Source organism: Lampris incognitus, chromosome 5, assembly GCF_029633865.1.
Source record: "Lampris incognitus isolate fLamInc1 chromosome 5, fLamInc1.hap2, whole genome shotgun sequence".
NCBI lineage: Eukaryota > Metazoa > Chordata > Actinopteri > Lampriformes > Lampridae > Lampris > Lampris incognitus.
Window position 1 is genome coordinate 49,320,123 of NC_079215.1, and position 12,799 is coordinate 49,332,921.

General features: G+C 46.3%; 1 protein-coding gene across 5 annotated transcripts in view; it reads left to right on the forward strand.

Moving 5' to 3' along the window:
• The window catches only part of LOC130112475 (nuclear factor 1 X-type-like), a 130,608-nt gene that overhangs the window by 35,495 nt on the left and 82,314 nt on the right, over nt 1-12,799 (forward strand). For all 5 annotated transcript variants that reach the window (XM_056279828.1, XM_056279829.1, XM_056279833.1 and 2 more), the window contains exon 3: nt 7,216-7,747. In XM_056279828.1, the coding sequence (XP_056135803.1) occupies nt 7,216-7,747 (532 nt within the window). The remainder of the gene's footprint in view (nt 1-7,215; nt 7,748-12,799) is intronic.

Genomic DNA, 12,799 nt, shown 5'->3' on the forward strand with positions numbered 1-12,799 from the left:
GGGAGCGTTCTGCATGTTTTCATGTGGGCTTCTTGTTACTGTTGTAGGAAACCCATGTGAGCGCAGGGAGAACATGCAAACTCCACACAGAAAGGCCCCTGGTCAACAGATGACCCACCTGACCAGGGGGGCCGTTCTCCCCAAATATGCTGCAGTTATTAATGCGCGCGCGCGCATGCGCACGGAAAATGGCTCTGTAGCTCAGCTCTATTTCTCTATTTTTCTCTTTCTCTCTCTCTCTCTCTCTCTCTCTCTCTCTCTCTCTCTCTCTCTCTCTCTCTCTCTCTCTCTCTCTCTCGCGCGCGCGCGCGCGCGCTCTCACCCACTTTCCCTTAAAGTATGTGTCACAGTACCTGCTGTGTGGAATCTGTAATTTTATTAAATAGCAGATGTCGTGTGCAGTTTCGTTGGATTCCAGTCGGGACATGTCCTAACGCTGCTCCGCACAGTGCAAACACCGTGCGTTTGCGTCCGCGACCGCCTCCGTCGATATACCTGTGTGTGTGTCTGTGTGTGTGTGTGCGCGCGCGCGCGTGTGTGTAAAAGTCACCGGTCACCGCAGCGTCGGCACGGCTCCGTGAAGGAACGACGAAGCCTAATTAAGCTTCCTCCGACCCGCGACCATGCAAACAATGGCACCTGGCCCCACCGACTCGTGCGTGCGTGCGTGCGTGTGTGCGCGTGTGTGTCTGTTCAGTGTAATGACTTTTATAAAAAAGAAAAAAAGAAGCCGTGTTGAGAATAGGCTTTTGAAAAAACAGAGTCGAACAAAGACTAGAATTGACATGACAAACCAGGAGCCTGGGGGGTTTCTTCTTCATACTCAGGAAAATAAATGTTTTAAAATTATCCTTATTATTTCCGTTATTAGTAGTATTATTATTAACAAGAATTGTTATTATTATTGTTGTTGTTGTTTTCATTTTACGTATCATCAGTATTACCTACAGAACTGTGATAAATAAACTAAAAAAGGGTATAAATTATTCCAGATTACTGAGTGAAATATCTACAAATCCGTTTCATCAACAGAACAAAATGAGAAAATAACAATAAAAACAATGGATTAATAATTAAGATAATTAATTGAACCTTTTGTTATGAACAGCCTGTTGTTGTCCTCTCATTTAACGACGTGTTGCGACTGAAAGAAGCGGAGGGGCCTTCAGGTTTCACTGGTTTCAACGCTTTTATGTGGCCTGTCTTCGTAAATATATCAGCTACAAATTCAAGAAATCTAGATCATTTAGGTAAATAACAAAAGCATCACGACAAATTACACACCTCGATTTTCACTGAAGTTTATAAGTAAAATGTTCTGTGTGTGTATGTGTGTGTGTGTGTGTGTGTGTGTGTGTGTGTGTGTGTGTGAGACAGAGAGAGACAGAGAGAGAGAGTCATTTCATTGTGACCTGATATTACGGGAAGATGCAAGAGCCACCTTCTCTACGTTTTGTCAAGATAACCCTGATGGCCCCTAATACAGGGAGGCGATTGACGGCGGCCGTCAATCAAGATGTCACGTGATACGTCGATCGGCTCCCGCTCGGCCACGTCTCACACCTTCGGCGTTGGTCCTTACACGTAAACTGTCGTTCAAACGCACCGCATTTCCAGTACGTGATTAACCGGATGACGTTAGGCGGCCTTATATTTTTTTTTCCACAAATAGCTCATTTTTTAGAAACGTAAGGTTGAATTAGACCCGTTTACTTTTTCCAGGCCGACAACAAACCAGGCGTTCGTTATGTTGGCTCGGCTCAGGACATTTTGAGGCGGAATAGCGTTGTATGGCAGAGCTGTGACCTATTTGGCTAGGCCGTGAGAGCACGCCTACTGTTACTACGCGTTATAATGCCGTACTAGTCCCTCCTTCTCGCTGTAGGCCGCCAGACTTTTATTTTACCTGACATTCCGTTTTACGAGAGGAGAAGGACGTTGCTAATGCATCCGTAAAACCACTCCGTTTGACAATGCAGGGCGAGAGAGAGGGAGAGCGAGGGAGACTGTCTGCAACTACATTTTCTTGTAAACGCATTTTTTATTCATTTGTTTTTCTACCAGAATTTCATTTTCAGTTATATGCAGATATTTGTTTTGCACATTAAAGCAGGCAGTTGGTAGGTCATAGGATGTGTCCTTTCGTGTATAGGCCCATAGCCTACCTGTTCCCTGGCAGTTGGTCTCGTTGGTAAGCGCCACATATTCTTTTATTTTGTTCGAATAAACCGATTATTTCTTATACTCAGATTTGATCATTTCCGCATCAGCTAAAGTCAGGGTGCACGTTTAGCCTGGGGACGAAAGGGGGGTGATTATCAGAACTGGGGCCTGCGATATAGGCCCACGCCTAGCATAACAACGGGCTTCGAAGTAATAAAGCTAACTTTTTTTATGATAAGCTAACGTTTTAGCGTCAGACGGTATACCTACAGTCGCAGTCGCCGATTTATTCAACCGTTATCTTGACCGTTTTTTCTGTCTCCCTCGAATGAAACGTTGACTGTGGGGTCTTACATTCAGCCTGTGTAGGTTCATGCAGTGATTCGATGGCAGCCAAATGTCTCCCTGACCTATGTCCAAATGTGGGGGATCAGATTTTGTCTCTCAGTCGTTATGACCTAACATTTATTTGGGGGTTGCATTCAGTGAGATGGATTTTCGTCCCGTCGGCCATACGTAGCGGCTATCTTTTGTACTATCGCTTTAGGCAGGTGTCACTGCGAGGCCAAGTATTGTCCTCTTCTTAACTAAAACCGTCGGTTTTTATATTCCCCCCCCCCTCTTTATTTTTCGTGCGTTCCAACACCGAAGCCACGTGCCTACAGGCCGTACTGCACTTCTCGGGTCACGGCGAACCAACGTCAACGTGTCCGGAACGCGCGGACGAGACGAGCTGTCAATCAAACCGCTGAACTGCCCGGACACCTCCTCGATGGCTCTCCCTCCCATTGACTCCCAAGTGCAGCACGCTAGCATAGACTACATGTCTTATTGACTTGGTGCCATTAAATGGTTAGGCCACCTCAAAAGAAGCATTTCTTGGCTAAATACTAGAAGGAAAAAAAAGGTTTTCGTTCAAATCTGTGCACAAACCTTCATTTATATCATTAGGCATTTGGTCCAGTTTTGGATAATAACAGGCCCGGCAGCAGATTTAATTTTAACATTCATACTTAAATAAATAAATAACGAATCAATAAATGAATATAATATCAAGTGGATGCTTTTTGGAGGATAAGTGTTTTATATTCTTGTGGTATTTACTGTGGATTAATTTGTAGATTGAAAATAAGATTTAGCTGCCACCCTTTAGTGCATATTAATTATATGAGTCATATGACTTGTTTCTGAATGGCTTGAACGGCAAAAACCGTTTTGATGCTGGGTTGAATGGGCAAAAGGGTTTGCTTTGATTTCCCCTATAGTTACGATTTTTATTTTGATTTAGTCAATCTGAGATGAAATGATGGTATAAAGGATGAAAGATAAATGGCACTGAATCGTGATAGCTGTGGGGCTCACATCTTTTTCTGCGTCCTTCCCATTAAAAAGACTAATAGATTTCTGTAGTCGTTTCCAAATTGCTCTCTGACACACCTGCACCATTATTTCTCTTAAAAACTAAAACACGCGCTCACCCTCTTCGATCTGAATCCAAACTTTGAATTTGGTTTGCCGTATGTTTTTTTTTTTGTGTAACCACATCTTATTCCCACATTTTTATGTGTTCCAGTGGCTGCGTGTGCTAAGCGTATGTTAGCATGTCTGATCGGCGCATGGCCCGGTTTGGCCTGGTTCAGATGAGGTTTACATGCTCCCTTGCTGCAGCCCTCAGGAGCTAGCCAGCAGGACACCCAGCCAGCCAGCGAGTCAGATAACCCAGTCCCTCACCCAGCCAGTCAGACAGTCATACAGCCAGCCCGCCTGCCATCCTGTTAGCCAGCCAGTCGATTGACCAGCCAGACATCTAGCCAGGCTGTGGTTCCCCTGTCAGGCAGGGATTCAGAGAGCGAACTGGGCTGTATTTGATGGCCCCAGGAGCCAAATACACAACTTTGGCCTCTGTATGACGTTCACACAAAACCTAAACAACAGAGGGGCCGCAACCCGCAATCAAATAGCTGGGATTTCAACTTTGCCAGTTCAGCTAGCTTTTTGTGGCTTCCCCGCCGCCCCGAGCCTAGTTTTGACAATGTCTCTGTAATTTCTTTGAACCTGATTGAATAATTTATGTCATTTAAACAGCATGAATGAGCAAATGTGGGGGATTTTTTTTTTTTTGCAAATTGAATGGATGGCATTTGAACACTTTTCTAGCTAGAATTCTTTGCCACATTTATTAGATATTAAACCGGCATACAGTTATGTCATTTTTTGGAAAAATCATATCAAATAATTTCAAATTGATCCTCACTGAGTGCTCCATATTCAATGAATCACTGGGTGTTGGCGTTATCTCTATCTCTGAGGTCATGAGGGTCAACCAGTGTGGACAACCTAACACGGTGGCCTTAGGACACCTACACAGGATTCAACTTATTCTGTTTCCTCTGCGGGTTAGCGCAACTCCATTTTATTGATCACTATATGAACAGCACTTGACGAAAATATATTCAAACAGTACCTTTACTGCTTTTTAAAACAAGTCCAAATTTTGTTTGAATCATTGTAACTGGGTTGTAGCATAGTTTTCAGGGGATTTAGTATCTGCTTGCCTTCATAAACAGCCACCTAAACAATGCGCCATTCCATGGCATTTGCAGTTGTCATTGTCCAATGAATCCGGTCTCTCATGCTCAGACATGATTGCTCTGTAATTTGGTAACAGAAACTTTTAATTTGTTTCTGGGTCTTTGCTGTTGGGGCTGGTAACACAGGGTAAGAGAGAGAGAGAGGGCCAGTTTGGATGCAAAAGTACATTTTGAAACAGGAGAGCATGTTTTTGGATGGTATGTTTTGTTGGGGGGTAACGGGTTCTCCAGCTCACCCCCCCTCCCCCATCACCCCCCCTGCCCACCCCACCACCACCACCACCACCTCCCCTCTCCCTTTGTTTGTGTGGTAAATCCAAGAGCAGCTGCTGGTCTGAAGGTCTAGAGGGATTTCGGGCCTGTGTTTTCTCATGCCATCTCGTGCCAAGGTGGTGTAACGCGAGCGGAGAGAGGGGCGGTGGGTGGGTGGGGGGGACATTTGAAGAGCGAGCCGGTTTGACTGGATGGTAGTGATCAGGCTGGTGACGAAGGCCGGAGGAGGGGGGGCATTATAAGGCGGGGGCCGTCTTGATTGGATGCATGTAGAATTAATATCCTCTGGACTTTGCCTTTGCACTAGATTGGAACTTGTCTATTTGGCTAATGACGTGCCTTCTGCCTGCGCCACACACACAATCCCCCTCTCTCTCCCTCCCGCCTTCCCTCACTCCCTCCCTACCCTTGTTCCCTCTCTCTGTCGCGCTCTCTCTCCCTCTCTCCACTACCAGCCACCAACCACCCCCCACCCTCCTCTCTCTCTCTGCCACCTCTTCCCTCCCTTTCAGTGCTTGGAGCGTGCGTATTGGCTGAGCTGTTTGAGACTTGGTGCCAAATAGGTGGGCCCTCTGCGTGTTGGCACAGACTCAGTCAATGGTTAGAGAAGGAAAGTGGAGAGGAAGAGAGAAAGAGAGAGACAGAGTTGGAGAGAAAGAAGGGCAAAAAAGAAGCTACACTCGGGTTTGCCAGCGGTCGTGCACACGCTTCCAACACTGATTCGGTCCTCTTGTTTTGTTGTTGTTGTTTTTTTTCTTCCTGCTTCTTCTCCTCCGTCTGCACCCCCCCTCGTCCGGCTCTGTCACTCCCTCCTCGTGAGTCTTATGCAGAGTACTCTGAATTCAACCAATAGCACGCACCGCTTTGCCAAGCCTTTTTTTCTTTTTCATATCAAGATTTTTTTCGACCTCACGTTTTTGCAAGCAAACAAAGAGGCGCTTTTAACTTTTTGACGATTTCATCCCTTTTTTGCTACGATATTTGTTTCGTCTCTTATTTTTTCAGAATATGCTTCACTCTCACCATTTTGTTTTTGGGGGGAGACATTGTTGAACTTTGCTGCACTCTCCTTCTGTTGTGTTCTTGAACGGCTCTTCTCCTGCAGCTCCTGCTACAGTACCTCCTGTGTTCCTCCGTTGGTATTGCACCGCATCCCCCTTTGGCCCGTCTCCTCTTTCTCTGCCTTTTTTTTTCTCCCCCCTGCTGCTTTTTTGCAGGACAATTCCTCAGCCTTCCTCTTTGCTTTTTTTTACCCCCATTGTAATTATTGTTGTTATTATTTTTTGATATCATATGCAGCATTTGTTGCAGCGCCTTTTGACTCTGCAATCCAGTTACTGAACTGGGGGTGCCTTTTTAGGTTTCTTTGCAATCGGCAGGGTGAATTTATGATGCGAGAGCAAAATGGTAACTACCTTGTTATCTTTTTTTCCCCTGGATTTCTTTTGCAATAACTGTTTTTACTGAGCAAATTTGAGTGTGGATGTAATTTCAGAATCTGCGGGTGATTATATGTTTTCTTTAGGATGTTAATGATGTGTGTTGTATGTGTTTTTCAGTAATTAGCCACTGCATGTGAATTCATTCCTAGTAGAGAATATATACATGGACATTTTCAGAATCATAAAAAGTTGTCAGTTCTCGAGGTTTTGATATCTTCTGAGTTTGAGTTAATGTTTTTCTTTTTTTTATTTAGAACTTAATTAATGCAAGCGTAACTTTTTATTTATTTGTCTTTATGATTACATTTAAAGAGACGTCAATAGATTAAGTCCCATTTCCCATTTAAAAAGAGGGACAATTTTCTCATTATCATGCTGTTTAGCGTTTGTGAAGGGTGGTCCTCAATGTGAAGCATCTGTGTTAGTTTGAGTGCAGCATCCCTCTTCTCTCTCTCTCTCTCTCTCTCTCTCTCTCTCTCTCTCATCTCTCTCTCTCTCTCTCTCTCTCTCTGTCGGCACCTCTCGTTCATTCTCTCCCTCCGCTCCCACAGAGCAGGCGCCGCTCCTCCATGCTGCGTGCCGGTGCTAACTGTCTCTCCTCTCTCTTCCCGTCCTCACCCCCGCTCCCCCTCTCCCCGTCCTTCTCTCCCCCATTCTCCCCCTCACTCTCTGCTGCCTCCTCCTGCTTTCCCCCCTCCTCTCTCTCCTCCTCGACCCTGCCCCCGTCCTCCTCCTCCCTCCTTCAGGATGAATTCCACCCCTTCATCGAGGCCCTGCTGCCCCACGTCCGCGCCTTTGCCTACACCTGGTTCAACCTGCAGGCCCGCAAGCGCAAGTACTTCAAGAAGCACGAGAAGCGCATGTCCAAGGAGGAAGAGCGCGCCGTGAAGGACGAGCTCCTAGGGGAGAAGCCGGAGATCAAGCAGAAGTGGGCCTCGCGCCTGCTGGCCAAACTCCGCAAGGACATCCGGCCCGAGTTCCGCGAGGACTTTGTGCTCACCATCACGGGGAAGAAGCCCCCCTGCTGCGTGCTGTCCAACCCCGACCAGAAGGGCAAGATCCGCCGCATCGACTGCCTGCGCCAGGCTGACAAGGTGTGGCGGCTGGACCTGGTGATGGTCATCCTGTTCAAGGGCAGCCCCTTGGAGAGCACGGATGGGGAGCGGCTGGTCAAGTCACCCCAGTGCTCGAACCCTGGCCTCTGTGTCCAGCCGCACCACATCGGAGTGTCCGTCAAAGAACTGGACCTCTACCTGGCCTACTTCGTCCACACGCCAGGTATGTGGCCCGCAGTTTACTAGTTGCCAGTTAGGAGGGACACTACACACACATCCTATGTGCGTGTGCTCACGAAGTGTGTGCACACTATTACGTGCTCTCGCACCCATCATGCGTAAATACACTCAAATATGCAACATATGGGCACACACATGGGAACGTGTGACTTCGCGCACGCACGCGCATACACACACACACACACACACACACACACACACACACACACACACAACAGAAGCAGGCAGAAAATATATACACACAGAAACATGGTGTGTATTCACGAGCAAATGTGCCCACACTAAGAATTATTTAGAAAAGTATTTTTATGGCAAAAATTACAATGCATTATTAAAAACCTGCTATGATTAATTAATAAAAATACTAGATAAAATGTAGATTTACTTTTGCATTTGATAACCCCATGCCCTCCAAAGCCCTGTGTGTCAGCGTTTGTTTACATAAGCGATGGTGATTAAAGGAGTAGGTGAGTGTGTATAAAAGGCATCTGACAAGCATGTCCTGGCAAGTACAAGTTCACATCAGAGAGTAAGACATTTTGCGACTTTGCATATGAGCTTGTGTCTTGTGTTTGTAGGGGAAGAATTGTGTGCCTGTGTACGAACCTGTTTTTACAAGGCGATGCTCCAACTCTTAAACGGTGTGTTCGTGTGTGTCTGTGAGATTCTCTATTTATGAGATTGTACCCTGACAATTTGTGTTTGCCGCCGAGCAACGGCCATCGTTAGCCAGGGACTGTTAGTTGGCCAGGGCCCAGGCTGTGTGTGTGTGTGTGTGTGTGTGTGTGTGTGTGTGTGTGTGTGTGTGTGTGTGTGTGTGTGTGTGTGTGTGTGTGTGTGTGTGTGTTTAGAGTAGTGAGTTTCCTGCTCTCCGACTACAGGCTGCCGCTGCCTTCTCCGTCTGCCCCAACGCCAGCTTCACGCCGACCCCGGCTGCCAAACACACACTTAAATCCAGCAACAACGCTCGCAAGCAGCCAGTACTATTCTAGCCACCATGGCACCCACACTCACATGTAAACACAGCTAAATAAAGTCATGCATATTCCCTGGAAAAAAAGAAAATAGGATGAAAAACAGTCATATTTGTAGTGCGTCCTCGTATATTCACACACAGCTAGTTTTAGATACCATTGCGCACGCTCAGCCGTGGATCCAACATCCACAGTGCATGCACTCGGCCAAAGTCTATCATGGATAGTTTCTTAAAGCCAAACGCTGTTGTATTTCAGACTCCATAATTGGTACACACACACACACACACACACACACACACACACACACACACACACACACACACACTGAGCCAATCAATACTCTGCTGTGCTTTCTTTACACACAAAGCCAATGCACTAGCACTCTGGTAGCTTACACTTGTGACTTTGCCAACATAGAAAACCTCCATGTGTGTTCTTGAGCAATGAAAATACCCTACACACACACACACACACACACACACACCTCAATCAGCCAAATCCTCTAAAATACTATATTGTGCCATTTGCTGGCTACACGTATACAAATATGCAAACAATACCTAATATCTCAGATGTAATTTTTCCTGGAAAATACAGATATTGGGTGACACTGTGACTCACACATCGCACACTAATACACACCAAACACATAAGATGCTGCCTAGACAAAACTCTTTAACGGTGGCCACTAGCATGGATGTATTCCAGCCAAATACTATCATGGCCGTCTCTGTCATCTTCTCTCTCCTCCTGTTTCACACACACACACACAATCTCAGTGCAGGCCAAACACTTCTCGCGGCTCCAGCAAAACCCTGGCAGTGGCTCCAGCGTCACTGTGTTGGCGTGTCTGTGGCTATGATAAACCTTTGTGTACGCAGCACCACCATCAATGGACTAACTCAGGAAATCTGTGTGGACCGTGTTAGCTGTATATGTTTGTTTGTTTTTTTCCTTTTGTTTCTTTAATATTTTTTTGTAAGTGTTTCTTCTGGTTGACAGGTTCTGTCCCTGCATAATAATATCCACTGTGCGGGAAAACTGCAAAGACTTTTTTTTAGCATGTCGCATTTGTGGATTTTATTAATTTATTTTTCAGTGGGATTTGTGGGTAATATTTAGATAGTGCCAACTTTTTCTTTTCTAATGAATTATCGTCTTAATTATAACATAATGCTCGCAATTTATTTGCAAATTCAGTAAGACTTTCAGAGTTTGTTCTTCTGATTAAAGAGTGATGGCTACCTGGGTATTTACACTATATAATGGCTCAAGGAAAATACGCCAGGACATGAGGGAGAATTTATCTCAATTCTTAACTGAAAATATAGCATCCTGAAAATAATTTTGTTCTGCAGGATTCTTTTATTACAGCGTGCTGCATTTACCCGGCCAGTGTTAGCGGAGGCCCCCATCGCTAGATGTTTTGTTTACGGTGGTACAGTAAAAACACATTGTGGGTTTGTGTCTCTCAGAAGGGGCTACTCAGCGCGGTGCCCGGTCCTAATGCCAGCTCAATGCAGCGGCGTGCTCGCTCCCATCTTATCCGTCTAATCCCGTGTGCTTCCGCACTTTTATCAGCCTCCAAAGAGACCAGGCTCAGCTTGACTCCTGGTGGAAGAGAAACCAGGGGTCTGCGCAGAGGAAGGGAGAGGGGGGCGTGAGAGAGATGGTCGGGTTAAGGCCGAGCCACCGTCTGCTAACCTGCCCTCGAGCTCACCGCAGTGCCACTCTTAACTTGCTTAATTTCACTTGCCAAAACGTGACACTTAATTGTGTGCAGAATTTGTGTAGAGTGTGAGTTGTGTGTGTGTGTGTGTGTGTGTGTGTGTGTGCGCGCACATGTGTAGGCCTGTTTATGTCTTTCCCCGCCGTGATGTGTGCCTGTGGTTTTGCCATCCTTGTGCTCTGAATGACGAGACAGGCACATTGTTTGTTTTTGTTTGGTTTGCATTTTGTCGCTCTTTAGCATCTCTGTGTTCCTCGCTCCTCTTTGATCCCAGTCACATTTTTGTTTTGTCTTCTTAAACATTGCCCACATTGTTGCTCTCTTAGAGGTAAAGCCTCCCCTCATCCCCTTTGTTTATGTCGTTGAAGACAGAGCAAGCGAGAGAGAGAGAGAGAGAGAGAGAGAGAGAAAGAGAGAGAGAGAGAGAGAGAGAGAGAGAGAGAGAGAGAGAGAGAGAGAGAGAGAGAGAGAGAGATAGCGAACAGTGGAAAGGAGAAAAGGCTGTGATAGTGATTGTTCTGTTTGGCAGAGCCCGGGCTCCACTGGTGTGGGAAGAAGACGAAGACGTCTAGTGTTTTGTTTACTGTGGAGAGGCAAAAGCTGCCATGAGGATTCTCTGGGCATGCCGTCAGACTTTGTCAGGCTGTTCTGCAGCCAGCCAGCCAGCCAGCTACCCAGCCAGTCAGTCGGCCTAGTCCTCTGGGTTTGTCTCCTTTTAACACACCGCAACCGTAACAGAACAAACCATGCTGTCAGTGCGTTTTCACATGCGCCACCATGTGCCACCGTCTTCCTCTTCGTTTCAAACACCTCAGATAGGGCTGAACAAACGCGCCAGATCGACACGAGCAGCGCCGGTAGATAACAGAGAAGGAGCGACTGGGAGAGAGAGAGAGAGAGAGAGAGAGCCAGGTGCAGGATGAGGGTTATTGTGCTGTGCTACACTGAGCACTACATGATATTTTTGTGTTTTATTAGAGCGAGTGACTGGCGTTATTATGGCGATGGTAATCTCCTGGCCGGGTTGTCCAAAAGGTCTGCCAGAACACCCCCCCACGCTGGCAGGGTCACTACGCAATGATAATTGTAAATGTAGTAAATGTAATTTTGTTGTTGTTTCTTGTGATTCGTATTTTCGTGGGGCTAGCCACCGCGTAGCTGTTGTACATCATCTGAGCGGGAATTCATTTGGTCTGCTTCTCATCATGTCGGCTGTGTGATTTATAAAACTTTGTGCTGTTTTAACCTGAACTCAGCACATTGCTGATTTATTCAAGCTTGAAAAAAAAAGTAGAATATGAAAAACATTTGCCGGGTCCAAAGTTAGCTCAGTGCACTTGGAGTTAGTCATACGTTGGACCATATTGCTAATGTGTGTTTTTTTTTCTTCCCCTCTCTCTCTCATATGCTGCAAGTGCGATTATGAAAAGATGTCTCGAATGTGTTTTCAATCAAAAAGCACAGTACAGGAAATTTGCAGTCACTCTGAAGGAGGTGTGAAATGTGCTCCCCATGCCATTTTTGCCATGACCTCTCCAGACTCCACACAGCGTGGTGCCAGATCCTGTCTCCTTGCTATAGTAGAAGTCATGGTTTGGACGGAGCTGTGAGAAAGCCCAGAAAAACCCCAAGCCTTGTGTCCAACGCCGGCCAACTCGCTGACCACAGGAAGGATTCACAAATAAAAATCCCACTTATGCTCATCTCGGAAAAAAAAGGGAAGGAAAAAAAAACTCCCCTCATTTTTTTTTTGATTTACGAGGGGGAAAATGCAGATATGAGGGGGATGAGGGAAATGTGCAGAGGGCAAGAGAGGGAGAGAGATGTCTCAACAGTGACGGCTGACGTGATGAATGGTTTTGGATTTGTTTAAAGTGGATGCAGCGCATTGATATATTCACTGAGTTTCCATCGTAACTTTTTTTTTTAATTACTTGCTGGGTTTCTTCTCCAGTGCCGGACACACGGTGAAGGTCAGAGAGAACGACCCCCGTATTTGAGCATGTGTTCGCTAGTCCGCCGGTGTGTGTGAAGCTCCCACTGGCTCCAGTCAGCGAAAGTAAGCGTTTTCTACTTGCATTGGGTTTGGATTGAAATGAAAATTTGAGAGGGAAAACGGAGAGTGTGTCTGTCCCGCTCTCGTCGGCGGGGGCCAAGGCTTTGTTTGTGTGCTGTGGGAACGGGGCCCAAGATGACCGAGGAAAGCCCTCCGCATGCAGAGTGCCTCTGCCAGCGAGCGGTGTTCGCCGATGGCTCTCGTTTAGCGAGGCTTGTATGTCTTTTTGAAAGTCCCTGTTTGCTGTCTAGTGTCAAGGACGATCCCGCGTGG